The sequence below is a fragment of the Lonchura striata genome, chromosome 11 (assembly GCF_046129695.1).
Source record: "Lonchura striata isolate bLonStr1 chromosome 11, bLonStr1.mat, whole genome shotgun sequence".
Taxonomy (NCBI): domain Eukaryota; kingdom Metazoa; phylum Chordata; class Aves; order Passeriformes; family Estrildidae; genus Lonchura; species Lonchura striata.
In genome coordinates this window covers 4,506,125-4,533,942 of record NC_134613.1, presented here as the reverse complement: position 1 = coordinate 4,533,942, position 27,818 = coordinate 4,506,125, and the positions used below count along the sequence as shown (strand labels likewise).

Below are 27,818 nucleotides of genomic sequence, written 5' to 3'. Positions count from 1 at the left end.
TAGCTCACTTCTAGTTGGGATTTAAAAGAACAAACAAAATTCTCAGTTATAATGCTGCTTATAGCAAGGAGACAGAAAGGGAAAACATTTAGTCTTAATGTCCTGGAAATGCAAAACCAAAAGTATACACAAAGGGTTAAGCTAAAAGACCAAGCAGCTGCTGAGTTCTCTGGAAAAAAAAAAATCAAATGGACAGTAAAACCTATTTCCTCCACGCTAATAGAATTACAGAAATTATCATCAGACCATGTGTCTGGGGACAAAGTGAATGATGCTCTGAGAGATAGGACTAACAAGATAAACAAGCTCAGTGCCAAGAACTGAACCCAGTCTGGTGCTCTTTGTCCCACTGCTAGCTCTTAACACAGCACCAAACAGGGTCATTGCTTGTCCTTCCCTAAGGGCAGACAGTGAAGCACCTATTGGTGCAGCCCCTGTCCCACAGGTCTCATTGGTTCTAAAAATGGGGGTAGAATCCCATATTGTTCTCTCCCCCCTTCCTCCTTTTAACAGATGTGTGCAACAACCACTGCACAAGCCTTGCATTACCCAGTCATTCCAGATGGGGAGGGCAGTACAAAAGGTGACATGTAAGTTAACAAGGAAGCTGATGGGCACCTGGGAAATCATGATTTTATGACTGAACTTCAAACAGCTCCTTTCTAGTGTCCTTTCCCATGAACAATAAGGTTTTGTGGGTTCAAGTTGGGATCCTGTGCTTGTATTCCCATTCTCAATTTTCACCTTTCTCATCTACAAAAAAAATGGTCCAAAACCAGTTATTCTCAAGGGTTTGTTCAAGTCTGATTTCCATTCAAAGCCCTCAGATTCTTCCTAGATCCCAGCTGCTATGTTTACCGCTCTAGGCTCAGATCCCACCAGTTGTACATACCTTTAATTACACCTTGGGAATAGCACATCCTTTTACATGGTCAAGCACCCAGCAGATGCTCTTGCAAGATAGACACAAGCAGGAAAAAACCCTCAACAGCATAATTGGAAATGAGGTCCTGTGATCTCAGTTCACTGCTAAATCAGGCATCCCTAATGTCGATATTAATTTCAGAACAACTCAATTACAAGATTTGTATTAATTAAACTTCCCCTAGCAGATTGGCATGAGCCTCTGATAGATAAGGATCCTGTATAGCAGCTGACTGGAAAAATCTTCAGTGTTGTCAGATTACCAAGCTCATTTATGCACCATTTTAAGGACTCCTGCCCACTATCTGTGCCAGAAGACTGCTTTTTGCCTACAATAACATCTAGTTTTCCTGCACTTTATTTGCCGTTCCCAAAGCTCTGACAGCCTGGGTAGCTTGAAAGGGGGCAGCACAGCAAAGCTAATGGGAGCTCAGTGCGCAGAGCTGCACTCAGGGTCCTGCCGGCTGCTGCTCGCAGGCATCTCACGCATCGGGGGAGCCGAGCCCTCCCTGCTCCCTGTGCTCCTACAGTCCTGGCAGTGAGGCTCATCCTCAACGGCCTCTGTCCACAGGCAGTCATTCATAACACCATGGAGAGCCCGAACACTCTCCTTCTAACTGCTGCTGTTTGCTTTCTCTGTCAAGGTGAGTGATCCTTAATTTGTTATTCTTTGATGGCGAAGGGAGGGTTGAAAAGGGGAGCAGGCGATGGTTTTGATGCAAATTATTTTTAAGAAGTGCAGACGCGCTCTCCAACCTAAGGGGCAAATGTGCAGAATTGTGGTAAGCTCTTTCTGTTACATAGCTTGTTGTTCAGTGGAGGAGGAGGGGTGTGTGTGGGGGGGTGTATGTTAAGTTTATCCTTACAATGTAGTTAAGTATCCAGATTAAAGACGCCAAACAGGACACATAAAGCCATTTTAACATGAAGGAAAAGCACCTCACACATTAGGGTGTGGTTTCACACATTGCAGAGAAGACAAGAAAGTGACAACATTAAAGAGCTTTAAGTATATGCTGCAAACAGCACATCTCTCTGCAGATATGGAAAGCGCAAAATAGTTAAACAAAAAAGCCCCACATTAATGCACTTCTCTAGAAACAGTGGATGCTAGATTTAGAGTGCTGGTACCGTGTAAAAAAGCTGGCAGTTTGGAATTGACTATAATAGTTGTTAAGATCTAGATTTAAAATTATTTACCTAAAAGATTGGGGGGTATTTATTCCAGGAAATCTCAATCTAATAGATAGAAGATATCAAGAAATAATATGGGCAAGACTGGCACTTGAAAAGTATTCATTTCTTAGTTAACAAGTTGGCTTGAATGATTTCACTAATCTGAAAACAAAATTGCACTCCAAGTGAACAAGGGAAAGCGCAAGGGGTTAAAATCAAGCAAACAAAAGCAAAGGCAAACAAAAGACCTTTTACTGAATAGTTTCACATGAAGGGAACCCTTGTCTTAGGGAGAGGTGAGGTCTCCCTAAGACAAGGGTTCAAAAGTAACATCTTCTTTGTGTAGTCTGTCACCTGCAGATAATTCTACCTCCCCTCCTTCTCTACTAAAAAACAAGTGGCAGAAAATAAACATGTCCTTGCAAATATGAATATTTCATATATATCCATATTTCTGTTTCAAAGTAACTGTAGAATATGTTCAACAGACTTCAGTTTGTGCCTTTGCCAAATTTGCATAGTGCTATACATTAATGACAAAACACTTTTTCTGGTGTTTCAGTTGGAATTCATGAGCATGTGTTGTCCAGAAGAGAGTTTAAGAGCTAGCCCTCTAAAAATAAAAGGTCACTGGCTTCTAATAGTGTCAGGATGGTTATTGCCTAGAGAGTTTGATAGTAAAATGGCAGAGTAAAATATAAGCTCTCACACTTCATCCTGGAACAGGTCAAGTACCTTGTTGTTTAAGAATTTCAGTTTGAGGCTTTTTTGTTGGCTACAGGGTACAATGAACTGCATTTATGAGTGGCAAAAGAACAATAGGACGCTATGATAAATAAAAACTATTTAGAATAATAAAGGCGTAATTAGCATATTTGAGTGTGCTCTGTCTTTGAATGTAACAGTTAATAAAATTTTAATCGTTATTTTAAAATATATTTTAAGAAGTAGGCTGTTATCTTCACTGTAATCACGCAGTCATGACTCAGGCTAGAAAGCAAACTTCTCGTTTCCTGGGACTCCTCCTACTGAGAGGCTTTCTTACCCCTTACCAGAGGCCTGGTCTGTTGGCTACACTTTCCCTTTCCTCTGCTCCTTTGCCAGGTCTGGAGGATTGGGACGGTGAAGGGAAAGGGCTTTTGCACCCCTAGTTCCTCAGTAATTCCCCGAAACTATTTCTTTAACTCATTTGCAGACGTTTGTTAGAAAACCTGGGTCGTAGCGTTACCTTTCACCGCTGTGCTTCTCGCAGCCCAAGCGAATGGCCGCACGGCACACTCCTGCCCAGGGATGCTGAGCAGCCCGGGCGGTACCGGGACAGCCCTGCCCCGCACGGGGCTGGCCCGGAGCTCACCCCTGCCCTCCACAGGCTGCGGCGGCTCCGAGGCCGAGCACCGGCTCTACGCGGCCCTCTTCAAGAGCTACAACCAGTTCGTACGGCCCGTCAAGAACGTCTCGGACCCCGTCATCATCCAGTTCGAGGTGTCCATGTCGCAGCTGGTGAAGGTGGTGAGTACCGGCCCGCCGGGCAATGTGGCAGGGCCGACGCTTCTCCCGACACGCCTCTCTTTTCCAGGACGAAGTCAACCAGATCATGGAAACCAACTTGTGGCTGAAGCACGTAAGTAGCGCTCAGTGACAGCCCAGAGGGCACCGGCTCACTGCCACCCCGGCCCGGGATTGTTCCCCGCTCCGCCGGGGCGACCCGGGGCCACAAGAGTCGCACCGCCCAGCGAGGCGTCTGCGGGCTGCGGGAGCACCGCGCTTGCGGCGGCGGCGCCAGGCTCGGATCCCGCGGAGCACAGACGTAGCCCAGGAGAGTAGCCCTGGACAGGATGCCGGGAGAGCATCCTTAGGCAGCATCCCGGGACAGCAGCCCTGGACAGGATGCCGGGAGAGCATCCTTGGCCAGCATCCCGGGGCAGCAGCCCTGGACAGGATGCCGGGAGAGCATCCTTGGCCAGCATCCCGGGGCAGGATGCCGGGAGAGCAGACCCGGCTCCCGCTCTGCGCCGGCGGTGCCGCCTGAGCCCTTCCCCGGGGCGCTGCTGCCCCCCAGCGGCCGCCGCGCCGCCCGGCAGGCGGGGACAGAACGGGAGCGGAGCGGCGGGGACGAGGGAAGGGACGGGACGGGAGGAGAGCAAGGCTGCTGCACTTGCTGCAGTCGCTAAATACAAGATTTTTGCTCTGGAGACTTCCAAATCGTTGCCTTTGGCAGCCATCAACGCAAAGGAAGCCCCTCGGCCCGGAGGTCCCACGCAGCACAACTTGGAGCTGGTTAGCTCCCATAAAGTGACAACAAATGAAAAATGCGTACTTCGTGTTAAAAACTATTTTTAAAAATGCAGTTACTCACTGTTGCAGTCAGCTTAGTAAAAAACTTAGTTTCCACCTTCAGCTTGATATTCAAGTTCGTTAAAATGGGGTTTAACAAGCACTAGTGACAAAGGCCTGAGCCATTACATGCTGGAGCTCTCACTGACCCAAGGTGCCTCAGTTGATGCTCACAGCTTGCACCACCAGCCTCCAGGAAGTTGTTTTAATTGTCCTATAGATACCTGCTTTTTTAAAATCAAAGTTATTACAATCCTACACTCTCTGAAAAGAGAGTGTTTTATTCCTTCTTTCAGCTTGTTCCAGCTACTATGTAGGCATTCCTGGGACAGCCACATATATTTAAGTCATATATGTACATAATGTCTAGATATCTAGGCCCTCCTACAATCTGCATATGAACAAACACCACATATATGTGTTTGTTAAAAGAAACATGTAAACACGGCAGTATCCAAAATAAATCAACCCAGGAAGTGATATGACAGCACTTGGTTTAGATCTAGTCCACTGAATTTCAGTTTCTTCACAAACCTAACATAGATCTATTCCTACCATAATTAGATCTGGAATGATTACAAGCTTCGGTGGAATCCAGCAGACTATGGAGGTGCTGAATTCATCCGAGTTCCATCTGGCCAGATCTGGAAGCCAGATATTGTTTTATATAACAAGTAAGGCACTTGCATATTTAACTTCTTAATTCAGGGAGAGAGGGGTGATGTTACCAGCTCTAAAAAAATCAGCAGCAAATTCACAGAATGCACTGAAAAGCTGCTTTTCAGTGCATCTGTGTCCTGCATCCCCCATTGCTGTTCTCACCTTCATGCCAGCCATGTCAGCATCACTGGGCAGCAGCCAGCTCTAACCTGGAGCTGCAAGTGAGCAGGCCAAAGTGAACTTGGCTTTTCCCCTTCAAGAGCCCCTGTGAGTCACAACTTTAAAAGGATTGCAAATTTTAGCTTTTTAGCAGTCAAATTCAAACCTTTGACAAAAAAAAGACACAGATAAAGTTTACTTCAGATGTCAATTTCTGCAACTGTAAAGAGCCAAATCATAACTAAATGGAACTGTAAGAACTCAATTCTCATAGAAATGGACTCAGCTACGCAGATCCAAAACTCAGGTTTATGGATAAACAGTGATGACACAGCTTTTCTAACTGGGGCTTTAAAATTTCAATTACCCTTTAATTTTACTTTTTCATATATTCAGCTGGATCATATAAGTTAGAAAAGTGGGACTTAAAATAACCTCTTACCAAATACACTCCTTATGCAAAGATACAGCTAACCTTAATCCCTCCTTCCATAGTTACTACCTGTACTGTCCATGGAAGAGGTGGAAATACCAGCAATATTCTTATCATCCCATGAGTTCTGATGTGCTTGATCAATCTAGAATAGAATAGAAAGAAATAATTCAGTTGGAAGGGCCCTACAAGACTCATCTAGTCAGACTGCCATTTGCAATCTGTTATTTGCCATTCTGAATACTGATTGCATCAAGCCATGCTATTTAATCAGGAAGAATATTTGCTTTCAACTCCTCCCTGGTGAGTTTATAGAGCTGTTTGTTTCAGTTTAACCGTGCAAATTTATAATGGTCACCAAGTCAGTCTTGCATGAGCAATTCAACTCCAAGTAAACAAGTAATGGCTGACTTCCCCAAAACAGATTAAAGAGTTCATGTATATGATCTGAATGTATTAAACTACCTGGAGTAGATAATTCTAATTTTTGCTATTTTTACTTGCTTTACAGTGCAGTTGGGGATTTCCAGGTTGATGACAAGACGAAGGCCCTTTTAAAATACACGGGTGATGTGACCTGGATACCTCCAGCTATATTTAAAAGTTCATGTAAAATAGATGTAACCTACTTCCCATTTGATTATCAGAACTGCACCATGAAGTTTGGTTCCTGGTCTTACGACAAAGCCAAAATTGACTTAGTTCTAATTGGCTCTACAATGAACCTGAAAGATTACTGGGAGAGTGGAGAATGGGCTATAATTAAAGCTCCTGGGTATAAACATGACATCAAATACAACTGTTGTGAAGAGATATATCCAGACATCACATATTCTCTTTACATCAGGCGTTTACCTTTATTTTACACTATCAATATGATTATTCCCTGTCTGCTGATTTCTTTTCTGACTGTATTAGTTTTCTACTTGCCCTCAGATTGTGGTGAGAAGGTGACACTCTGCATATCAGTGCTTCTCTCTTTGACAGTGTTCCTTCTTGTTATCACAGAAACCATACCTTCTACTTCCCTGGTAATTCCCCTTATTGGGGAATACCTCCTTTTCACCATGATATTTGTAACTCTATCCATTGTCATTACAGTATTTGTTCTAAATGTGCACTACAGAACACCCAAGACACACACAATGCCCGTGTGGGTGAGAACCATTTTCTTGAACTTACTTCCCCGGATCATGTTCATGACAAGGCCTGCCAGTGATGAAGAGAATAATCAGAAGCCAAAACCATTATTCACTTCTGAGTTTTCAAACTTAAATTGCACCAATGGTTCTGAAACCAAATGCTGCAAAGATGGCTTTGCTTGTCAAGACATGGCATGCAGCTGCTGTCAGTATCAGCGCACGAAGTTCTCAGATTTCAGTGGCAATCTCACTAGAAGTTCAAGCTCTGAGTCTGTAGATCCTATGCTTTCATTTTCAGTTCTGTCACCAGAAATGAGAGATGCTATTGAAAGTGTGAAATACATTGCAGAAAATATGAAAATGCAGAATGAAGCAAAAGAGGTAAGAACATATTTTACTGTTACTCAAACTGCAGATATCTTTTGCCATTAGTGTTCGGTAAGAAAAAGATCTCAAACAAACAGAAAAAAAGATAAAAGAGGCCATTATTTTATACCAGTAAATTACACAAGCTGTATTACAAATATATGCAATTTCGAACTTACATAATTGAGAAGCAGCTTTGCTGCCCAATGATCTCTTTATTGACAATATATATATTGAGTGAGGTACTTTAAGGGGAACATACTAAAGCACCTATCCTGTGAGCATTGAAGTTAAGGATCTTCCAAGTTACAGTCTTAATAGTGGAATTTGTTAACCCTATGGCCTTTAGAAAGTTACATTCTCCCTCCCACAGCTTAACAACAACAACAGAAATGCTAGAGTGAATGTCCCTCACAGTGATGATGGTGCTCATTCTGTTGCTGCTGCAGAGTAAAGTGCTGTAGCTAAATGACGCAACTTCTATAAGACAGAGACCAGAATCCTTCATAAAGCTGTATCTTAATACAATAAGAAAAAAGAAGGAAAAAAAATGAAATTTTTTTTCTACTATATTCCTCAAACATACTATGAGCAGTAGCTCACAGTTTTTAAATTGCCAAACTACAGCACTTCATTCTAACTTCATGTTGTTTATATTTAAATCAGAACTCGATTTAGATTTAGTTGATACAGAAGATACAGGGTTGCTTTGAGTTTTTAAGTTTCCCTTAATAAACAAGTTCTAAGCTAAAAAGAACTAATTTCAAAACCAACAAGTTCCTTTCTTATAATTCTGGAAGAAAACCTAAAAAATTTAATTGTAATCTCAAAAGTAACTAAAAATGATCACTGAGTTACTATTAATTTATAACAAAGAAGACTTCATTGTCATTCTTGCTATAAAATTAACTGTAAAAAAAAGAAAATTAGAAAAACCAGGTGATTTTTGAAACTTGGTTCCCTCTTTACATAAAATTCATCTCTTTACAAAGATGAATTTTACTTCATGCATGAAAACAGTCAAATTTCAATGCTACATAATCAAGTACCAAATCATTATATACCAGTTAATCTTTGCTTTTTCCATACTACCTAAAGGCCAGTAGGAGCAGTCTGTTTCAGTAACATTTTCCCGACAAACCTGTTCATCTAAGAATGTAAAGTTTTACACTTTCATTTTTGGAATAGAGAAGTTGTGTCGCCTCAAGTCCAGTTTCTTGGTGAACAACCTTTTGGATTTGAAGCATACTCAAATAAAGCTTCTTCAAGATGAATTCATTTGTCAGTGAAAACAGATGTCTAAGTTGTGTATTTATAAGGATGTCTACATAGAGAAAAAACTGTGCTTCTTGTATGAAATAGTATTATTGCTAATGCAACTTACCTAATAAACATGACAACTTGGTATTCTTTTTTTTTCCTTTTCAGATTCAGGATGATTGGAAATATGTTGCCATGGTAATTGATCGTATTTTTCTATGGGTTTTCATCCTGGTATGTATTCTAGGAACAGCAGGATTGTTTTTACAACCTCTGATGGCTGGAGATGAAATGTAAAAATGAAATAAAATGTTGTGAAATCAAATAAAACTGCCAATCAACTCTGCATCCCTCTTCCAGCATCTCATGTCTCTTCCATGTAGTAGAACAAGGATCTCTCTTGGCTTCAACTTCAATTGACCAAGGCAGCTTTCTTCAAAATGCAGAAAAAGGAATTATTTGGAACCTTTATGACAACTAATCTCAAAGTAATACAAGCTATGCTTTACAGCTACTTCCTGCAATAACTGAAGAAGACAGAGACAGTATGTTAAACTTCATAGGAATGATTTAGGAAAAGTCAGGATAAGTTGAATGCTTTGGGCTACTAGGTTTGTTTTGTAGTCCAGTCCCAAGGTTCTTCAGGGCATGCCAGGATCTTCTGGAAGGAGAGTTCATAGTGAGTTCCATTAACACCATCACAAGGACAGAAGGTGGGAAGTACAAGTACCAAACGGCTGGAGTGCAGACATTGCCACCTGCTGTACAAACTAACCCACACAATGGCAAGAAAGGACTGAGGAGGGGTTTATTAAAAAAGGAAAACAAATAGGTAAATAATAGATTATGCTAATAAAGCAGCCATTAAGTAAGTTCTGTGTATCCCTAGACTGTAATGTATATGAAGGCTGTCGGGAAAAAAAAACTACTCAAACCTAATGATGTTTAGAATTGTGTACAAGTAAAACACACAATAAGACAGACTGCAAGTGATGCAAAGGATCAAAATACTCGGACAGGATAATTTGGATACAGAGGCATCCTGCTGTAGTGAAGTGTTTTATGCCAAAGTAAGGCAGGTAGACAAAAATAGTCTTGTAAAGAGTGCTAAAATTGTTGCTTAGGCATATATATCTTCTCTTTTTTCTTTTTAATCTGTATCAGTAGATTATTTAAGAGCATGAATAAAGAATGCAACAAAACAATGTAATCAGATAATATTTTTAAAAATACAAACTGTTCTCTCTGTACCAAACCAAAAACTTTGTGGAAAAACAGTGTATCAAGTGATATAACATTTATGAAAATAAAGGAATCAAACTGAACTGTGCCTTTTTTTTTTTTTCATTTATTTTGAGTGAGTAATAGAGATCTATATGAGGTAGTATTACCTACAGCTCAATACATTCAGCAGTAAGTTACAGAAGTAAAAGTCCATGCTTCTGAGTATATTAACATAGTTTTGTTTCAGACACACTTGATAAGCAGAAGACCCCAAGGATTACAGTGTCAGCTGTGTTATCTGAATCTTTCATGATCAGACTAGAAGTCACTAAAAGAAATTAATGCATTTGCAAAAACTGAGTTACTATAATACAGAGGGTGACTCCACTGGACAATGTGCTGCCCATCATGATGTAACTGGGCAGCCTGGAGACATAATTTAACAAGGGAAAAGAGATGAAATGGAGAGTTAAAAAAATAAGATATATATCTACAGTTGTGCTCACTTTGCTTTCTCTATAAAAGTAAGAGTAAATTTCAGCAATTCAAACCTATGGAATACTTTAAAAATAAATGTTTTATTTGAAGAAGAAACAAGCTATCTGAAGTTTTTCTACAACTTGCACACAGAAAAAGTCATTGATGCATTGTTTAACCTCAGTAATACTGGGAAGTTAAAGCTCTTATATTAATTAATTAAAACAAATAATCTTTACAAATTCACCTTGGAAATGATGATGGGAATAGAGGAAACATGGATATCCAAATGTCAGATGTAGTTGTGTAACTGAAGAAGAGTAATTCCTTAATTATTATTATTAAAAAAAAAAGGTCTGCCTGATATACTTTCCCTACCTGTGAGCTTTATAAGTTACACAAAACCAAGAATATCCTGCAGATTAAAACATTTTTAAATAAATATTTAATTATATATAAATTATGACATAAGTAATCACTATTATAATCAGTTCAGGGCATTTCTAAAGGAGATCTGGGAGGGAGTGTGGGAGAAATATTTCTCTTTTGTTCAAATTTATAATCACTATAAAAACTTAAAATTATTGAAGATACCACAGTTTACAGTAAAACTTCTCACCTAAACATATTATTATTCATGTAGTAATTTAAGCAAATAAACTTCCTAAGATTTGCTCTAGCCTGCTCTACTCCCATATTAGGACTACAGGATGCAATTATATTATGACCAACACTGAAAAAACTTTAGTATAGGAAAACACACATTTTAGAGTCTTTACCAGAAATAAAGCTATTGAGAAAGGAAGAAAGGTGGCATTGGAATCAGTGTAAAGAATGCATTTTAATGGAATAATTTAAAAATTGCAAGTTCGTTTTCAATGATCTTAGGAAAAAGGAAATACGGAAAACTCCAAGTCCTTGCTGCTTAGAGTTACATATGGATTTAAAGTGAAAGAACTAATCCAAGGCAGCTCTCTTAAGTTCAATTAAACAAATGTGAAAATCATTAATCATCTCCATTTGGTTCCACAGCAGATTAATTTATAAACCATTTCCTTCAGAAAGACACTCCACAAATTCCTTATGCCTGTGCTTAAAATCTTAATTCTAACAAACACCCAGATACAGGAAATAATGAACATGTCTGCAAACTAACACACTGTATCAAATTCTTCATCAAGAGTAAAGAATTTTCCAGCCCCTTAGAATACTTAGGCACCTTGGGAATTCAGTTAACTGCCTTTGACTTCCTTTCCAAAGCTGATGGAGACATCAATACACACACATCCTTTAGGCATTTTAAGGTTTATTAAATGCTCATGTTGGTATCACAGAATTAACAAGTTTTAAAATTTAGCAGCAAATTCCACTGAAAATTTATAAAGGCCAAACATGGCCAAATTGCTGTTCTTAGTTGTATATTATATATACAGGAAGTTTAACTTATACTTTTATTATTTTAAATTATTCTGGCAAAATTTCAGACTTCTACAACACACTGAAGAGAACTGATGAAAATTCACCTTTGTATACTAAATTGAAATAAGCAGCTCTACTGTGTAACTGCAAATATTTAATATTCAGTATAATGACTTATATAGTCATTTAATAATTGGACTACAGTGATCATCATTAAAAAAAATTAAATCCTTCTGTATTACAGTAGGTGTCAGTTTCTGCTTTTTTGATAAATCACACATGCCATAGCTTGGAAAGGTTCTTTTAATTCTGACCTGTCTTGGCAGTAACTCAGTACACTGGCAATAAGCAAACTGACTTCTGTGTGTCCTGGGAATGTCATGCTTTAACATAAATCTAATTTTCTAGTTCTGGATTTTTTTTCACTCTACCAGAAACATGCCTACATAGAACATGCATGGAAATAGGGCTACTGCAAAACTTAGAGCCAGATCAGTAGGACATAGCTCCAAAAATACTCTATGCATTTGTACTGCCTATATGGGTAGGGACTATTATACTTGCCCATTTATGAATAACAGGAATAAATAACACAAGTGATCCAATTATTGAAACCAGAAGAAAAGCCCATAAGAACATTCGATCAAGCACCTGAGCAATGTATTTCCAGTCTTCAACAACCTAAAACACAAAGAGCACATGAGCTGGTCAGCGTGTGCAAGAACAAGTGGAAATACAGTATCAAATCCTGCAATTCTTAGTTATTTCAAGGTAGGTACACCTTTTCCAACCCTGTCCCTGTGATAACCCTCGGGAACAATATTTTATAATTATACTGTGAGTTAAAAACAAAGCAAGCTTCCCTTTGTGAAGATTGAAAAACTATGTAGATTTTGATGCAGAAATTTACCCTGAGAAGCACCAAACATCCTCATCTATAGAGATGAGACTGGCCTGCCATTTTCTAACATACTGCAGGATACATGGCCATGACATTGTAACGTGGAATTCCCAAGCAGGAGTTGGAAGCAAAAGTTGTAATAAAACTCCAAACAACCAAAAACACCAAGCCACAACAAAAAACTAACCAGAAAACCAAAACCAAACCTCCCAAGCAATAAAAAAAAAAAAAAAATTAAAATTGTTAGTACAGAGCAGCTGTTGTGTTACAAACAATTGCTGAAAGCTGCAAAGAATTATAGACTGGGGAGAATACTCACAGTAGTTTCAAGACTACTTTCCTTTTTGATAAAATTATTCATATCTATACATAGTTGTGCAAGTATTGAAGATAGAATTGTGTAAGCAAATTAAAACCCTGCCAAACAATTGTCTTGGATTTGAACTAGAGCTATCCATGTTTCCCAAGCTTAATGCTTCCTAATATGTAAGGCTACAATAGCACTAGCTGTCTAGTGTTTATTAACAACTTTTGCAATTAAAGCTTGCATTCTCTGGAGCCCAGTAGTAATAAAACAACTGAATCCCCAGTCAGCTGTAAATTAACTTCCAAGGTTTATAGTATTTGGAAAACAAAATACTTACTACTTGTCCCTAAAAATCAACCCTGAAATTACATATTTAATAGCAAACTATTCTATTTCTGTTGTTCATACAATGCAGATGCTGCTTTAACAGTACAGCAGATAAATTTATTAAAAATCTAGGCCACATCCCTTGTGACAATGTCAGAATCAAGTCTTGAGAAGGCACATCAGAGAAGGCACATTACTCCTAGTCTCTTATGGGAGAACACACTCTTAGCAAACAGAGCCTTCCGAAGACAGCAATTCCTATATAGACTGAAAGAACCTCAGGTTCTGCCATCAGGAACAGATAGTACATCACAAACTTCTCTATTTCTACAAACTTCTACATTAGACTGCAAATAGCATTTAAGTCTCTGATGTACCAATGGTGCTAGCTTAGAGAGCATGTAAAGAAAACAGATTTCTAATGCTCTTACACAAATGTTGTAAACACTCATTAAGGATAATTCAGAGTGCAAATGCATTCTGACACTGAAAAAAAGCCTCTGACATTTTTTAATAAAACTTAGGGACAAATAATAGTAAGGTGGAAGAGAACACTTAGGAAGTTCTTGAGTCCATGTTTCACCTGAGCACAAAATGGCCAACATATGGCTATAGCCTGCATTTAAACTAATATAAGTTAGAGCACCTCAAACTGTTTTTATTCAGAATTGAAAGCTGCAAGGTAAGTCTTGGCAGTATTTATTCAGAAAATATAAGGTAAACACATTTTTCAAGATAGCCTTCAGGTACAATATTAAAGTGAAAAAGAGCTCCTTCTCCTGTCATCTCAGAAGTGCTGTAGGGAGCAGTTACAGTACATGCTCTTGTCACAGACAAGTGTCTCACAATGTGTAACTAATGACAAGAACTTCTAGAAAACAGCAAAAGACTTTTGAAGACTGCAAATACTGTACTGTATCAGCCAAATATTCTCAGTATTGTTCCATATTTGCACTTTTTTCCAGTGGAAACAACTACACAACTTTCAGCGAAGTACAACAGCTGGGAATCTGCAGCACATCTTTAATATGCAACTGCACAGTAAAGCCCTTGATTTTCTAATTTGCACTTGTACAACATCAGAACAGCAGGACTAACACACCCACCTCACGAACTTCATTCTCCTTCATCACGTGTCTCGTAATATAGCGGATGGAATCCAGAGCTGCTTCCAAGGTGTTCCTGGATGATTCTGATCCATTCATATTTGCTGTTTCCTCCTTCTGAGCAAAGTACCTATCAACGTGACTTCTCATACAGAGCAGCTTGGGCAGCTTGTGCAGAAATATCTTGCGAACCCAGGGTGCCATGGCATTGTGTGTGGATGAGGAGCGGTGGTGGATGTTGATAGCAAAGACAGTGATCACAATGGACAAGGTCACAAATATCATAGTAAACACCAAGTACTCTCCTATGAGCGGGATAACTTTAGAAGATGATGGAATAATTTCTTCAATAACAAGAAGAAAAACAGTCAAAGATACCAGTACTGAAGTGCAGAGTGAAATTTTTTCACCCTCATTTGAAGGAAGATAGAAGACAAGGACAGTTAGAAATGAAAGCCCAATACAAGGAATAATGAGAAACAAAGTGTAAAAAAGCGGCAAACGTCTAATTATAAATGAGTATGTAACAAAAGGATACCAGCAGCATCCATCAGTCCTGTTTCCTTTGCTCCCTTTTGCAGTCACTATTTCCCATTCTCCATTATCAAAAAAATCTCTTTTGTCAACATCATAATCTTCAAGAATTAGATCAACCTGTGAGCCATCATAAGTCCAGGAACCAAATTTCATTGAGCAATTTTGAAGGTCAAAAGGGAAGAATGTTACATCAATAGTACAAGAACTTTTGTAGTTTGCTGGTGGAGTCCAAGCAATGGTGCCATCATATTTTACCACAGTTTTTGTAGATGTTCCCTCAAAACGTCCATCTGCACTGAAAGAAGAGAGATAAATGCAGGCAATTACAATGGGGTGTGGGGATGTATTTAAAGAAGAAATTATACTTTGTTATTGTCATTTCAGCTGTCTATCCCTTGATAGCCAAAATTTTGTATTGTCTTCATAGTCAACTTTTTCCCCTCAAATCTGAAGCTAACATAGGTAAACAGCTTTGGAAGATTGAAGAATATTTTCAAGTCCTGAAAAGATCCATGCAATTTTCTATGGTCTCAGTGATTTATGAAAGGATTGTAAAATCCTGATCTTTAACAGCATGACCCAGCTCTGGTGTTTCTGTTAGTAAGACAGAATAAGTACTTTTAAATTCAGCTACATCATAATTATTGAAGAAAAAGAGTCATGAAACAGGTAAAATAATACTTGTGACCAAACTTGAATTTATTATCACTGCAACAGCCTTTCATCCTGACTTGACAAGTCAGGAAATCTAAAAGCACTGTATGTGCACCTGAGTTGTGCAGAAAGGTTAATTCAAAAGTTCTTGTTTCTGAGATCTGTTAATTTTCAAAAGAAAAACATCAAAACCACCCCAACCCCCCCTTAAAGTTAAAGGTAGCTGACTTTAATTCCTTGCTGAATATGACCTACAACAGCATAAATTATTTGTTTCCCTCCCATCACACTACACTATTTATACCCAGCACTGTGCAAGACATTTTTCTCCAATAAAGAAAAAAGTTCACACAACAAAATGAAAATAACTTTTTCAAAGGGACTAGAAATTCCATTCAGAAGTAAAGCAAAACATTTGAGCATTTAACATGGCAACGAAGTCTATTTGCATTCAGAGGCAAGTTCTTCCACAGGTTCTTAGCCCACTAAATGTACACATTATGTCTATCCAATGAGCATTATAGAAGCAGTTTGGTCAGCAAAGTTATAAAGTAAATGCATTTTGTATGAAAAGATTCAAACCTTACTTGTCATACAGCACAATATCTGGAATCCAAATAGAATCTGATGGGACACGGATAGATGTTATTCCAGCATAGTCTTCAGGATTCCACCTTAATTTTACATCTATCCATTCCTGTGGATATGTGAGATGTAGAAATCATTATTATTGGGAAGTGGATTTCAGCAAGGTGATACCAGATGAAAATAGATAACAGGGCAATTAAACACAATCAAACTGAACTAAAATTTGCATAAAACAATTAAGTTGCTGAACAGACATGCAGTTATGTAATTTAGTATTTGCTTTCTTTTATAAGAGCTACTTGACAATGTTTCTGTACAGAACTTATGATGTTCCTTTTTCAGAGCATGTATTTATAACTAAGAGCTATTATAATGTAATTTAACTGTATAAATTAAATTTGAAAAAAAGCTTGTTCTGGATGAATGCCAATGACTAGAAGATAATCAGAAGCAATTTAAATATTTTCATTATCAAAAAAAATCCATCATGCTCCAACCCTTAAAACTGGTCCAACTTCAAGAAAATCTGCAGAAACTATTAAAGAGGGCACAAAGAATCATCAGTCCACATGGCCATCTCATATTTGCTGACTAATCTCAAAGTTTTCCTAAAAATAAAAGCTTGGCCTAAAATTACAGTTACTGAAAAGAAAGAAATGGGAAGCAAAAGGAAAAAAATCAAATAAACAAACAGAAAGTAATTAGCCCAAACAAAAATAATTCCATAAGCTAGTAAGTATAGCCAGCATCTACAAAGATTCTTCTCAGTTAAATCAAGAATGATTTGTGAGCAGCATTACCTAAGTAAATAGTGGCAATTAAGTTTAGCACTGGACTTTTTCCTGCGCAAACCCAAATATTCTCAAGAGGAAAAAGTATTTCCTTCTAACAAGCATATTTAACTTTGAAACTGGAATTCTACAATAATGTATATCCAATAATATCAAATATCCCACAGGAAAAAGACCTCAAAAAATATTATACAGAAGAATACGCTAAGCATACTTTTGCTTAATAAAGCTTTTGTGTGAAAACTTTTGTACTGAAGCAGCAATTTATGGCTGGATGTAGCAGCCACAGAGCCTGCAAGGCCTCCCTGGCAGTCAGCTGTCCAAGATAAGAAATGCCAAGTCATGATGACTGGGCCAAGAGACCCCTGTTCCGCATTCGGACCCTGGTGATCTCTCTGGAGGAACATAGGTCACATTCGCCTCGACCCTAACTATTGGGCCATTTCCCAACACCCCTACACCCTATATAAACCCCCATTTCTGCCCAGCTTGGCAGAAGAGCGGTCACTGAAACCCTTCACAGGAGCTGCCAGTAAAGACACCTCTGTGGAACCTCACACAGCCTCCTCTCTCTCCCTGTGTGTCTGCCTGTGGTACTTAGCAAGCAAAGAGCTGAAATCACGGAAGGGCTGAATTCACCAAAGAGCTGATCTCACTTAAGAGCTGAGCTGCTTGCTAAGGCTGCTGTGGCTGGGAGCTTGCCTGGGACACCTGGACAAGCTGTGCTTAGCAGGACATCACAATCTGGGACGCCTAGGGCAGCCGGGGTCAGAACCCAGACCATAATGGCTGGATACCTACACCTCGGTATATTAAATGGCCATGCAATGCCATACCATATTACCTTTAATTTGGTGAATTGTTATTTACCTTGTTGTTATGTTTTTTTAAGAGGTTTGTCACAATTAATTCTTTAAAGCATTTCCAGGGACATTCTATAAAAATTACTATGAAAAATAAAATTTCATGCAGGAACTTTTTTTTTTTTAATATGCAATTAAATAGAAGAGTTTCTCCTAAATTTTGATTTGCAGTTATGAAGTTTCAGAAATTTTCATCAATATTTGACACATACCTGTTTCAACCATACATTTGTTGTCATCAATTGATTTTTCTCATCCTGTAAAATAAAGCATATATCACAAAAAATAATCTATCAATAGGAAATAGCTGCTTTAGTTCACAGAGGTCTGTAACTTAAAATACAGAACACACTGCTGAAAGCATTCTAATCACTAAGTACGTTTATATGAGAACATTATATATTCATCTATAGGGCATTTTTATTACACAGATAATAATTCAAGATACTTAATCTATTGTGTTTAACAGGTACAATTATTTCACATGAAATTATACTCCTCTTAAAACTAGTGGAAAAAAAATACAACTTATTTACTATACATACCACATCTACTAGCTGAGAGATGGCAAGGCCAAACTTGATTTTTATTGTGTCATTCAAGTGTTCCACTGGACGAACCCATCTTTGATAGTCTTCAAATAAATGCTTAAACAAACGATCTTCACTTTTAGCAATAAAAGAAGGTTCGGATACAGCTATATGAAAACAAAAAGAAATTATTAACATTGATTCAAATGAGCAGCGTACATCTGCATTCTTGTGTCCAAACAGAAGAAAAACAGTTCAATATGCAGAGTTCAATTTCTCATCTCACTCTCTAGAAGCATGCCCAAGGTCATGGAAGTAGAATTTTATGAAGTTACCTGGTTTTACTAGCATCCTCATGCCATTATCACGCTTCTAAAATTGATGACTCAAGAACATTAAGATAATCTCAACAGACAAAAAGCTCTTATATAATTTACCCAATGTCATTTAACTATTGAATTCCTCTAAAAACAAAAGCTGATCTGTGAGGGACTGAAGTTCTGTCAACCTACATCCACATTACACACCTGTAGTATATTGTATAACTTGCAATTCAGTTTGAAACTTCAGTCTCTTCATGTTTAATGTATTTCTTCTAATGTTTGGGCACATTTACCATGCATAAATCTTGCTGCACTTGCAGAGCACTTTCCCTCACACTGTTTTGTATCTTAGATGCATATGCCAAACTATTTACCAGCCGACTTGCTACCCATTCTAATGTTACACTGACTGGAGTGCACCTTTCTAGCTCTTTTTCACAGCTCTCAAGGGGTCATTTTGGGACAGATGGAGAGAGAGGGGAGGAAAAAAGAGGAGACCAGAGTCTAGGTAAATAACTTGAGTAAGAACAGCTTTCAAAGGTGTTGTGAAAGACCTGAAGATGACTGCTGCCTCAAGAAGCACAAACTACACACATCACCTTGCATGGATGGGTCTCCAATCTCCAGACATAAGTTAGAATGACCACCAGAAAACACTGACATGTTCTAATTAAATATTTTTACTACTTACTAATGAAATTAAAAAGGGAACTACTACCAAAAAAAGACCAAGCAACTATTATCATCAGTTTAAGGGACAGCATAAACAAAAGAAAGGAGCTGACCACCATCTCTTTTACATGCAGATTTAAAATATTATGCTATTACATAAATCTATGGCACAACCTCTCTAGAAATCATGTGTTCACTAACAGCATCCATCTAAAAAAAGATATATCGGAAGCAGAAAATCACCAGAGAATGTCATAAACAGATTAAAACCAGAGACAGTCATCCATACAAGGAGAGATTTAAAATATTAACATTACTTTGTTTGGAGAGGAGGTAAATTTAGTCAACACAACAGTAGATCAACTAGGAACGACACAAGCAGAAAAAACATTGGTAGCATCTAATCTTTCTCATAAAAGAAGCTACAGGAAACAAAGTATCAATTTAAGACAGCATAAATAATGTCTACTTAAAGTTCATTACCCTCAACATTCAGTAAATCAGTGATTAATAGATACTGAAGAGGATTAGGATTATAGAATTGCCTGGGATGACTACACTGTATGTCAGGTAGTGTCACAGCTGCACAGGGTATCAGTTCTCATTCCCACAAACCTCAGAGTTTGACCAACACTTCCATGACTTGGCATTTGTGGCAGAGGCTGGGCTAACACCACTTAAGGCATTAATTTGAACTGACCTAACCCAGTCTCACATGACTGCAGCCACTGCAGTCTAGACAAACTAAGATGGGCAGCCTAAGTTTTAAGTTCCCTTGCATTCATCAAAGTGTGACAGCAGTGGATTCCTGCTGTGCTGCAAAAGGCTCCATGTACAAGTACTTTGGTGGAAACACCCAAAGCACTGCAGAGCTCAGCAAAGCAGTTCCCTGCCTTTGGCACTGCAGGTATGCAGCAGTCCAGTGGAAACATTATTTTACACACTAACCAGATTCCTCTGAAGTGTCATAGTAGCAGCAAAAGCAGAATGTAGCTTAATGTAGGATCAGCGCAGTGGGAGCAGCAGGACCCCTTTTTCCTACAAGTCTTACCCTACACTAATGTGCTGCTGAATAGTTCTCGCTTGTGGGCCAAATCAACATTTGGGTTTTAAGACAGATCACCCTTCTGTTTCAAAATATAAATCTTTCTGACTTGTGGGATGTGCAAAGAACTGATGGGCAACTTACACCATACTGCTGAGATAGCTCAGGTGGATACAGAAAAACTCACAGGACATAAGAACTGCTGCCAAAAAGGATCCAGCAACAGAATGTTGCACATGTACAAACTATCTTGTAAATGTACAAGTGCCAAAAATGTATTTAACTGGTTCAGTATATTCTCTTTAGCCAAAGATTTCTTCTTATTTGTAACTATAGACAGATTTGCCATGCCCTGCGTTTTACAGACATCCAAAATGAGAGAAACCTAATTTCTCTATTTCTATATCCCTATTTCCTGAATTATGAATGGTTTTGTGTACAAAAATACTTGATTTTTATATTAGCATTAATTACATTTCCCTCCTCCAGCTACAACTCTCAACTGAATTTAAGACTGACTATGCAGCTGGATATTATCTCTCAATTAATTGACCTTGAAGCAATGCAGAGCCAAAGTTGCACTTTCACCATTTCTGTGTTCCTGTAAGATGACCTCCTGTGCATCAATACAGCATCTTCAGGGTACGTGTTGTTTCCAGATGAAGCTTCTCTTAAAACACAGCGTCTCCTCTGCTATGCTAAAAGGGGGCATGTTCTTTTACTGCTTTTATATACTTAGATTATTTTTCAAACATTTTATACTCAGACCTATAGTATACTCAGTGATTTATTACAATGACCATTATTTACTAAAAATATAGTTCAATTATTTCTTTCTTTTTTTCTGATCACAGATATATCCACACTTTTCAATATTTCTAGTTTATTCTCTTTATTAATATGTGGGGGCAAACTGGTCTAGAAAAGACATCTTGAACAAAGGAAAGCTCTATGAGAAGGCTGGGGATGGTAAGAGTATATTAAGACTTGGCAATAACAAAATAAGGAATCACCCCTACCTTGTACATTTTATTTAATATGGCATTCAAATAATTTGTTACACAGACTGCATATGTTTTGTATCTTTTCCATGTATCTATGATTTTAAGATTACAACAAGGGGCAGTGCTTCTTAGTCCTTGTATTAACATCAATTAAAAAAATTGTGAAGAGCTGATGACAAGTAGAAAAAATGTAAAGAGAGGAAGACAGGTAAAACAGTTTTAGTGGCATAAGACAGCAGAGTAGCTATGCTGGTTGGAGAAAAACAGAAAGAGGTTAAAACCTATGACTAGCAAGATTAGCAAACAAACAACTCAGAGTACAATCTCATACTAAATCAGATGGCAAGAGATTATGGCAACACTCAACCCAACCACCAGCTCAGAGTACTAAAAAATACTTAAAAGACCTGTAGCCTTTGAAGGCCAGTTCTAAGCTTGCCTGTATTTGTGTGTCTTCATTTTTATTGAGGCCAGGGAACCTCTGCAGTTTAAAGCAAAGGTAGCTCTCTGCACTGTTCAGTGGTCCCAATGACATTTTCTCTATTATTTGCACCTTAAACTCTTCTTACTGCCCCACAGTGTAAGTCCATATTTAACCCAAAAAAAGACACACCTAAATCACATATGAGGTTGGATGGCCTGAATTTTAATTCTGCACAAAGGAGACAAATGTTTATGCACAAAGCAGACTAGTGATTCAATTTTTAAAAACTCTGAAGTAGCTGGAGAACACTTTTGACAAAGGCTAAGTAAAAATTCTAATGAATCGCTTGACCTTGAAAACATAGTATTTAAAAATTTGGTTCTACCATTTCCCCCATAGATATTTAACAAACTTTCTTATTACTTTGCAAGAACTATTTATAAATTGGGATGAAACATTACATGGGCCTCAGGTGCATGAATAGCATGATGAAACATGTACATGTCTATTTATCTTGTTAGCATTCTCAAGTCAAAATTTCAAATGGGCTGCTAATGGCCGACTTTTTAAATGTTGTAGCTAAGAAACAAAAAGACAGGTTTTACAAAAGAATAACACTCTTTAAATTTACTGTATCATTATGGGATAAATTTCCTAGCATCTTAATATGATTTAGCAACATTATTCCTTTTATAAGAATTACCAGTTAAATACTTAGTGTTACAGGATTGATCCCAGACATATTTTCATAAATCTTTGTTTTTAAATAGGGGAATACCACAGTCCATGTTTCTCCAAATAATAAGCTTTTTTTGGACTCTGTATTCTCTGCACGTCCTTAGATAAAGAGTCTAACAGCCAGATTGGCATTGCCAATCCTTGGTCCTTCTACATTAAACAATGCAGTTCAAAGCATTTTCTAATTTAAACAGTGTAACTTAAAGCATTTTCTGATTGACAGAATTGAGTGTTAACGATCTCAGGTTTTCTTTGCATCGCTAGTAGGTGCAGTTTCAAAGGAGGCCCATGGGAAAATGGAAAGGGTCACTTTTTAGAAGTGTAATGTTAACATGCATATCCAGAAGTAATATATATTACTAACGTATGTTTATAATCATATACCATTACAACAAAAAAAGCCACTACTAAGGACAATAAACATTGCAAAATATCCATACTTTGAAGTTAACATTACATTCTTTAACTCTGGGGTATTATAACACAAACTATTATCCACAAATCTAACTGCTACATACTACAACTAATAATTTGCTTAGAAATCTGGAAGACGAAGTAATATATACAGTACACCTGCCTTCAATACTCTAGTATATTTATTAGGATGATCTCCTATCATTTCATTAGGTAGAAAATACAGGTAATGTATTAAATTGAAGTTTTATTTTTATACTGATTCCTCTGACCCTTTGAAAAGGATCATGAATCATATTTTCTGCATGGTCTTTAATTTTTTGGGCCACTTTTCCTTTTATGCATTAGCAATTGCCCAGAATACAATCACAGTCAAGCGTTAATTAACAGCAAGCATTTGGAAAGATCACAATCACCTTAACTAGGATGTCTGTAAATCAAAGCAGCAATACTAACTCTATTCTATTTACTGAATAGAAGTCAGAAAAGCCAACTATTACATTCTGAATTTCCCAGAACTATCTTTTCCTCTCCTATTTAAAAAAATAAATGCAAACGCTATCACCACACCTACAAGCATGGAAATGTGGCTTTCAAGTTATTGGGAAGATTTGTGCCTTCTCTCTTACCTAGCACATCAACTTCGGCCAACCAGTAGCACAATAAAATGACATATACTGGACACGAAACTGTGAGGAATTTTGAACTGCAATACTGCTTAGTACTTACCAATATGCACAGAGGTACAAGAGCTGCTCCCAGAAAGCAGGAAGGTTTTTCACATTCAACTCATATTTAAAATGTTAAAGTTACAACTTGATAGTTGTAAAGGAGAATGAAACTACCCCTAACAACTTAGCAACAAGGTATAATTATGGCACCTATTTCTGAATACATGTACAAGTTTGGTTAGTAGACATAAAAGACTGCCATGTAGTTTGTAAACTAACCAAGAAATAGATGTGAACTGATAGTCTTTAGATTAAGAGCTAACTGGACTGCAAAGAATTGTATCATCTCTCTTTGTACCACTTTTAATCATTCCATGATTTTCACTGATTGCTGACCTGTCAGTAAAGATTGAAGGTGGACTGTGAAGTCAACACCAAGGAATGCTGAAAGCAAGCAGCACAAAGGGTGTATGGAAGTGCAGACAGCACAAGGAGCACAAGGAAGAACAAGTATGTAGAACCATTTATAAATTTAGAGGCTATGTGTCATGGAATTAAACACAAATCCAAAATGTATGTTAAAAAGACCTTATGGAAATAAGAAACAGGCCCAGGCTTCTCAGAAGCTGCCAGTGCAGCGCTGGGTTCTGCAGATATTGGGCACCAGCCTTACCTTCTGCCTCAGGAGTGTTTTGCCCATTCAGCTCCATTCCAGTATTGGATACACTGGACCACACAATCCTACAGCTCAGAGAAATCAGCTCTTGAATCAGAAACATTGCTCAAAAACAGATAAGGAGATTTCAAAACCTATAATACCACACAAACCCCAGGTTTTACCATTCTAAAAAGTGGGAAACTATGCAAGTACTTCCTTCCACAGTTCCTTCTACAAATCAACACAGGTATTTCTCCACTAATCAATGCTCACAATTATCCCCCTAAGAATATCTAAAGAAAGAACAAAATATTTTAAAAGAAAAATCACAAGAAACCCGTAAAAACAGGAAGTTTGCAGCTTCCTGTTGGGTAGGGAGAAGGATTTGATCTGTTAAACTGAGTGGAAAATGCGTGGGTGTGCCAGGGAAACACCATCACAGGTCTGCAGCACAGCACAGTAGGGCTAGGCTAGAGGTTGTTGTTAACCTCAGATCCATTTGGGCATTCAAGTCTTATCTGTTTGCTGAAAATTCAGAGAGTGAGAACAAAATATACTTTAACTGTATTTTAAATCAACAAGTATTTTCTCCTGACATTTGGAGTTAGCCAAGATAAAATACTGGTTCACTATTAACCAAAGGAAATATCAAATTAATTTACAAGCGCTCTTATTGCAAGTTTCATTTTATTTTAGTAAAAACAAGATATGAAAAGAAACTTTAGCCTCACTGTATACAATCAGTTCTCAGTGAAGTCAAAACTGCTGGCTTGTGCCAAAAGGCAAAACCTGGCTTACCCTGACCGAAGATAATTTCATGCAGTCATATAAATCATATAATGAAACACAATGATTTTGCATCTTCTGTCATGAAGAATCTGAAAAGCACTACTTTTCCAAATGTTGGGACAAAGAATAGTCATTTAAACCACATTGAACAATAACAGACTGAGTATTTGTAGGCTGAATTAAAACCTGGATGTTGATACAATCAACTTTCCATAAACCATATTTATAACCACTTTTTCAATTTTCAGTTAATATAAAAAAAAAACCACTCAAATTTATCTTTAATTAATTTTCTATCTGCCTTTAATTGTTGTAGTAATGGTTTCAAGACATTCTGCAAAACTCTTGGGAATGTACTTATAAATTATGTAAGCGCAACATTTTGAAACAACTGTTTCTAAATAAATCTGTGGAAGAGCAGTGATTTTTGCTCCTTTAATCTTTGTGTAATTCTATAAACACTCCAGCTTCACATGCGATTTTACATCCTTCAACTCAGAAAGTTAAATCCTGATTGAATTATGAGACTGCCTCTTTTGAAGTCAAAGAAATGATGCACGACCAAACTAAAGAGAGTTGTGTTATATATTCTCAAGAGCATTGTTTTCATGTGCAGTCACGTCCATATGCAAAAGTACAGTTATTAATATATATTCTGCAAGTTTACCTCTGTACCAGAGCAGAGCATGCATCACAAACCTACAACTGCATCTCCTCTCAAAAAGTGAGATTAAAAACTGAAAGCTATGGCAGCTGAGATCTTTAAAGTGATCTTTTAATATATACACATTTAGGAAAGTGTATGTAATGTAATCAAATGTGAGGCATTCAAGACTGATAATGCTCCTGAAAAGTTGTAGCTTAGCAAAGCCATTTTCCCCCTCTTCTGCGAGGGGCAGCCCTGTGAGGCCGTCTGACAGCGCTCTCCGCAAGTCCCGCACGTTTCCTAAACCAGCGCAGCCCTGCGATCCTCCCTCGACAGCCAGCACCGCACCCGGCACCGCCTTACCTTAACCTCCTCCGGGAAAAAGCTGATGGCGCGGAAAACGAAGCTGGCGCGCAGAGACCCCATCTCCGATAGCTTTCTGCCGCCGCAGAATCCCGCCTCATTTCCCTCACGAGCCGGTCGCGCTGCCCGCGCTCCCAGCCGGGCACGGCCGGGCGGCGGCGCCGGGGCCCCGGGCCGCGGTACCGCCCGCTCCATCCCCGGCGGCTCCGCACAGCACCGGCTGGGCTCGGAGCTCCCGGCCGGCCGAGCCCTCCCCTCCGACACCCTCCTGGCTCCTCACCGGAGCGCCTTCCATCCTTCCCTTTTCTTCCCAGTGGCCCCGCCGACCCTCGCCCCCCGGGGCCGCCCCGAGCCGCTTACCCTCGTGTGAGGCTCCGGGCTGGCCGAGCAGGGGCGCGCAGAGCCAGGTGAGGAGGAGCAGGGGCGGAGGGACGCCGCAGCTCGGCGGCGCTCCGCGCTCGGCCATAGCTGGGGCACGGCCCCGCTCCTCGCAGCCCGCGGCGGGCGCCGGGAGCCGCCGGGGCCGGGCGCTGCCGGGGCCGGGCGCTGCGGGCCCCGCCCCGCGGGGCCGTGAGGAGGCGCGAGGGGCGGGCGGCTCGGGCAGCGCGGGCCCGCCGCCGGGAGCCGCTCTGGGCCCCGGCGGGTCCCGCGGGGAGGGGCGGCAGCGCTGCGCCCGTGGGCTCGGTCCCCGTGCCGGTCCCGCCGCCCGGAGCGGCCCCTGCCGAGGCCGGGCAGGTGCGCGCCCAGCGGGGCCGGGGCCGCTGTCCCGGCGGCGGCTGCTGCGGCTGCAGCGCCCGAGAGCCCCGGCACAGCCACCGGGCAGCGCCTGCTGCATCCACACCCTGCTTTTGGGAGGTGCAAGTGTAAGTGCCTTCTGGCGAAAAAAACCCTTTTAATTTCTGTTGCATTTTAAATCCTCCGTAGGGGTTTTTTGGTAAATTTCTAAATCAATTTTTTAAAGTTTCTAACTTAGAATGTTTTGGAACTTCTAATATAAAATATATAAACTAATGCAAGCTAAAAAGAGGATATTTCCACATCGTTAGGTATATTATAGATATACAACAAATATAATAAATACTCTGTACAAAACACCACTTTTTTGTGTATTAGATAAATAAAATCTCTTACAAAAGACAACTTGCAGCATACACGCTGTACAATTTAATCAGTGTTTTTTCTAAATCATCCTAATGGAAATGTATAATGTATACATTGCAAAAAAAAAAATAGAAGCAGCTGCCATTAATGCATTTTCTACATCTAAGACAGTGTTTAATATTTCATAGAGAGAAGAGACTTGGAAAGAAGGGCTAAATGACTTTGCCGTGTTAATCAGCTTCTATATGAAAAGTGCTAGATACTGCATTCCTCAGGGAAATAGTCCTTACTTAAATAATTTCTAAAATGAGCACTACCCAAACAGCAATTTCATTTAGCATGTTGTTAATTGTCAGAATTCTTTTATACCAGTTGTTTATTTTACAGAAAAACTGAATCTCTGTGTAAACAGTGACTCTTTTCAATTACCAAAACACAATACCGGAGCGTTTCAATCCCTTACTTAATTTTTAAACTCATGTTTCTCTGTATTATCTTTTCCTGCAAGCCATATTTCGGTTGTGCATGTCTGTGCAAGACATAATGCAATCTGTACAAGCACACAAAAAAGGCTGCTTACACAGGAGTTTCTTCCAGCACACTTCTAGTGACAGGCTGTATTGATTTGAATGCTCTGCAGTAAATATGGTCATTTTATATATTGAGAATCCATTTGTATATGACATATCTTCTACAATCAAAATATTTGTGTAAAGGTTGCAGCATGCTCTTATTTTGAGATGCTCAATGTATCTGCAGTTGTCAACTCAAGATTTTATAGTAAATGAAAAA

The 27,818-nt window shown here is 38.9% G+C and overlaps 2 protein-coding genes across 3 annotated transcripts; one reads left to right on the top strand and one right to left on the bottom strand.

Annotated features, from left to right (window-relative positions):
* The first annotated feature begins 1,230 nt into the window (after window positions 1-1,230).
* Window positions 1,231-9,779, top strand: CHRNA3 (cholinergic receptor nicotinic alpha 3 subunit). 2 transcript variants are annotated; one of them, XM_021546794.3, is made up of 6 exons: window positions 1,231-1,568; window positions 3,470-3,609; window positions 3,677-3,721; window positions 4,999-5,108; window positions 6,198-7,209; window positions 8,623-9,779. In XM_021546794.3, the coding sequence occupies exons 1-6, from the start codon at window positions 1,514-1,516 to the stop codon at window positions 8,749-8,751; spliced, it is 1,491 nt and encodes a 496-aa protein (XP_021402469.1). In that variant the 5' UTR covers window positions 1,231-1,513; the 3' UTR covers window positions 8,752-9,779. The 2 variants fall into 2 exon arrangements, with proteins under 2 accessions (XP_021402469.1, XP_021402468.1); XM_021546793.3 differs by lacking the exon at window positions 1,231-1,568 and having other exon boundaries at window positions 3,174-3,609.
* Window positions 9,780-10,237: 458 nt separating this feature from the next.
* CHRNA5 (cholinergic receptor nicotinic alpha 5 subunit) lies at window positions 10,238-26,446 on the bottom strand. Its single transcript, XM_021546795.3, has 6 exons — window positions 26,286-26,446; window positions 18,194-18,345; window positions 17,861-17,905; window positions 15,994-16,103; window positions 14,216-15,047; window positions 10,238-12,255 (listed from the first exon to the last, which is right to left on the bottom strand). Exons 1-6 carry the CDS (start codon window positions 26,389-26,391, stop codon window positions 12,094-12,096), a joined length of 1,407 nt encoding a protein of 468 aa, XP_021402470.1. The 5' UTR covers window positions 26,392-26,446; the 3' UTR covers window positions 10,238-12,093.
* Between the last annotated feature and the right edge of the window lie 1,372 nt (window positions 26,447-27,818).

Bases quoted from the DNA above. Each gene is read 5' to 3' on its own strand.
- CHRNA3 (XM_021546793.3), top strand. From the start codon at position 3,391: ATGCTGAGCAGCCCGGGCGGTACCGGGACAGCCCTGCCCCGCACGGGG. The intron at 3,610-3,676 runs GTGAGTACCGGC...TCTCTTTTCCAG, and splicing joins TGTCGCAGCTGGTGAAGGTG to GACGAAGTCAACCAGATCAT. The intron at 5,109-6,197 runs GTAAGGCACTTG...CTTGCTTTACAG, and splicing joins GATATTGTTTTATATAACAA to TGCAGTTGGGGATTTCCAGG.
- CHRNA5 (XM_021546795.3), bottom strand. From the start codon at position 26,391: ATGGCCGAGCGCGGAGCGCCGCCGAGCTGCGGCGTCCCTCCGCCCCTG. The intron at 18,346-26,285 runs GTAAGCGGCTCG...GTTTTCATATAG, and splicing joins GCCCGGAGCCTCACACGAGG to CTGTATCCGAACCTTCTTTT. The intron at 17,906-18,193 runs GTATGTATAGTA...TTTATTTTACAG, and splicing joins TCTCTCAGCTAGTAGATGTG to GATGAGAAAAATCAATTGAT.